At 52.6% G+C, this 3,212-nt stretch overlaps 1 protein-coding gene across 1 annotated transcript in view; it reads right to left on the reverse strand.

Moving 5' to 3' along the window:
* LOC109291627 (E3 ubiquitin-protein ligase TRIM39-like) overlaps positions 1–2,477 on the reverse strand; it is a 19,693-nt gene extending 17,216 nt beyond the window's left edge. The window contains exon 1 of the mRNA XM_019508732.1: positions 2,015–2,477. Coding sequence (XP_019364277.1) covers positions 2,015–2,440 — 426 coding nt within the window. The 5' untranslated portion in view covers positions 2,441–2,477. The remainder of the gene's footprint in view (positions 1–2,014) is intronic.
* Between the last annotated feature and the right edge of the window lie 735 nt (positions 2,478–3,212).

Genomic DNA, 3,212 nt, shown 5'->3' on the forward strand with positions numbered 1-3,212 from the left:
GGGACCGTGTGGGGACCCCCACCAGGCCCCATCCCCTGCCTGCTCCCCCAGTTCCCCTGAACACCACCCAACCCCCTCCTGACCCCTGAGCTCACTGGCTGCAGCAGCAGCAGCCATCAGGGCTTCTGGAGGTTCATGACAGAACCCACCCCCCATGCAGCATGGGGCAGTAGGGGGCAGCAGGGATCCTCCCCAACCTGGCAGGAGCCAGTGAGTTCAGGGCTTCTTCTTTTTTTAAGAGCCAAGAGCTGGGGTGGGCAGGGCAGCTATGGGGGGAAGGGGTCTGGGAGAGAGAGTGGGGGTCAGAGGACTCATGGCAAAGCCCCCCCATGCAGCCTGGGGCATTGGGGGGCAGTGGGGATCACCCCCTGACACCTGGCAGCAGCCGGTGGGTGTCAGGCTTTTTTTTTTATAGAGCTGAGAGGCCGGGTCCAGGCAGGGCTGGGAGAGTGGGCAGGAGATGGGGCCTGTCCAATTCAGAGATCTGGCCCATTTGGTAGTGGCCGAATCAATTCGGGACAGTGATTCAAATCACTGAATCAAATCACTGTCCCTTGAATTGGCTGAATCTGAATCCAAAGTGAATACTAGCCACTTTGCACAGGCCTAGCACCCATGGTGGCTAGGAGGGTGTTGCTGGGAAGGTGGTCTATGTTTTTAAGTTTTCATAGGAAGTCTGTAGTGTCTTGGACAAAAATCACTTTTTGGGTAACAAACGGTTTAAGGATTGATTCCACAAAACCCACTGACTCTCACCCACTGATTCTCTGACCCACTGACTCCTGAATTTACATTTTTACTGATTGGCTTGCATGAAGACCAGCCTCTGGCTTCTTTACTAAATGTTCCATCCAGGAAGAGCACACACCAACTGCAGATGCTTCCTTCAGCCTGACCAAGGGTTTTTAAGCCTGAAAGCTTACTAGAAAAATGTTTCCAGCTATTTAGTTTGTCTAATAAAAAATATCAGATTTATTCAAAGACCCTTGTCTGCCGTGTGTGTGTACATTTGGCCATAGTGGGAGCAGGGAGAAGAGGTGGGCATGTGCCCCCCAGCCCAGCAGGGTCCACCCAGCCTCCCCTGCCATCACTAGGAGGGGAAGGGACCCCACCCCCCACAAAGCCCAGCTCCCATGGGGGGAAGGGGTCTCCAATTTTGTGCTTTCCCAGGGCCCCAGTACACCTTAATCCACCTCTGCACTTGCACACCCCCCCCACACCACTGATGCTGCCTTCGTGTCTGGAGGCCCCAAAGCTATGACTTGCACGGGGCCCCAAAAAATTGTGGACCAGCCCTGGCTGCAGCTCTACACCACCTACATCTTACCCTTCAGTGTGAGGGATATGGATGCAGTGGAAGAGCATGGACTGGACTTCTCTGTTCCCCAGCTATTCCCCACTACCGGAAAGACCCTTGGGAATATGGGAAGCTGGATATTAATTATGCTAGTGGCCAAATTAGTTTCAAGCCCAGGCAGGCCCAGATCAGGTACAGCTTTGAGTCTGAGCTGCTGTTTCTCCCAGGTAGCTAGGCATGAAATAGCTACAGGGGACTCAATGGTGCACAGGAAAAAAAACAGTTGGCCAATCATTCCTGTTGCCTGCTGGCCTGTCCATGGCTCATGTGAACATCAGCCCAGCCTCAGGGTGGCAACTGCTCACCAAAGCTAATATCACAATGAGCATAAGTGGGCAGCTTCTGTCAGCATGGAGCCCCTGACGTGCATGGGCCATGGACACCAAATTAACCTTTCCAGCCCTTCAGGGAGTAGAGCTTAGATTCAGTCCAGGGGGAAGGTTTCTCCTTGACCACCACTGCTCTGGGACAGCCCAGGATAAGCAGCACTCAAATCCCAAAAGGCTGCTCTGTCAGGTGGACACAAAGCAGGACCCCTTGGCCACACTCCTGGCCTTGGTAGCAAGGCCATGGTGGAAAGCTGGCCCTACCTGCCCTGTGTTTGAAGAGTGGACTTTGCTTCTCTGGGACTGTTATTCCAGCAGGGGGCTCCCCTACCTTATACACCTGGGCAGCCTCTTCAATGGGGTAGACGGTGTGTGGCCGATGTTGCACGGACTCCCTGCAAACCACGCAGATGGCTTCCCCATCCTCCTCACAGAAGAGCTTGAGCCGTTCCTCGTGCTTTCCACACAGCGCCCCAACCTGCTCCTTGCCCGTCCTCAGCTGCAGCTGCTGGATGCTTTCCACAATGTTGGCCAGCTGCTTGTTTGGCCTGAAGCTGCCCTTATGAAATGCCTCCCGGCACTGAGGGCAGGTAAAGGGTCCATCTGCATGAAGCCCTTTCTCCTGGCAGTACTTGGCAATGCACACTTGGCAGAAATTGTGTCCGCAGTCTATGCTTACCGGGTCACTCATATACTCCAGACAGATAGAACAGACAGCCTCTTCGTGAAGCTTTTCCAGTGGATTTGCCAGGGCCATGGCAGCTGCTGTGCTGCAGTTCTAAGATAAGTTTCCCTTCCTCTGTGTCTGAGGAAACAATTGTTACTGATGAAGGTGGGACTATGCTAATATGATGAACAATGAGGGAGCAGTGGGGGAGCTGTTCCCAGCAGCTGCAACAAACAGCTGCACTTCATACATTACCAGTCAGGACTCACTCTGTCCCTGGTGCCACATCAGGATCAGAAGCCTACTTAGCCACAATACTAGAAGGGAGAGGTGTTTCCTGCCAAGACCACAGCATCACATTCTACAGCTTCAGGCCAGGGCTCAGGATGCCTCTATAGAACACAAAGAAGTATTTAGGAACGTTAGTCTGAAGCTTAGCAGAAGTCAGGATGGATTTGCACCTTATAGACTAAATCAGAGATGTATCGTGACTGCACAGTTGTGTGGTAAACAGGAGCTATATTTCTGTTTTCCCTTTTGGCTAGGAGCAAGCAAACTAGGGGGTATCCCGACCCCACAGCCTCTCGGACTGGGACTTGCACACAGGATGCCTGTCACAGATTTGGGGAGTATCTGAATCCCCAAGTTGGTAAGTCTGGGAGGGAAGATACTTGCCCAGGGGTAGAACCACACAGATTTGTATGACTGAGCTGTGCTAAGTCAAAATTAGAACTTGACTACTGGGCTTTGCCCAACTGAATCTGGAACTGATTTGGCTCTCAGATCAAAATATATATTTCTGCCATGAGCAATGCAATGGTGTTACCTCTCAGCTCCATGTTCTTGGGGAACCCTGACACAG

The sequence above is a fragment of the Gavialis gangeticus genome, unplaced genomic scaffold, assembly GCF_001723915.1.
Source record: "Gavialis gangeticus isolate Ggan-Ray unplaced genomic scaffold, GavGan_comp1, whole genome shotgun sequence".
NCBI classification, from domain to species: domain Eukaryota; kingdom Metazoa; phylum Chordata; order Crocodylia; family Gavialidae; genus Gavialis; species Gavialis gangeticus.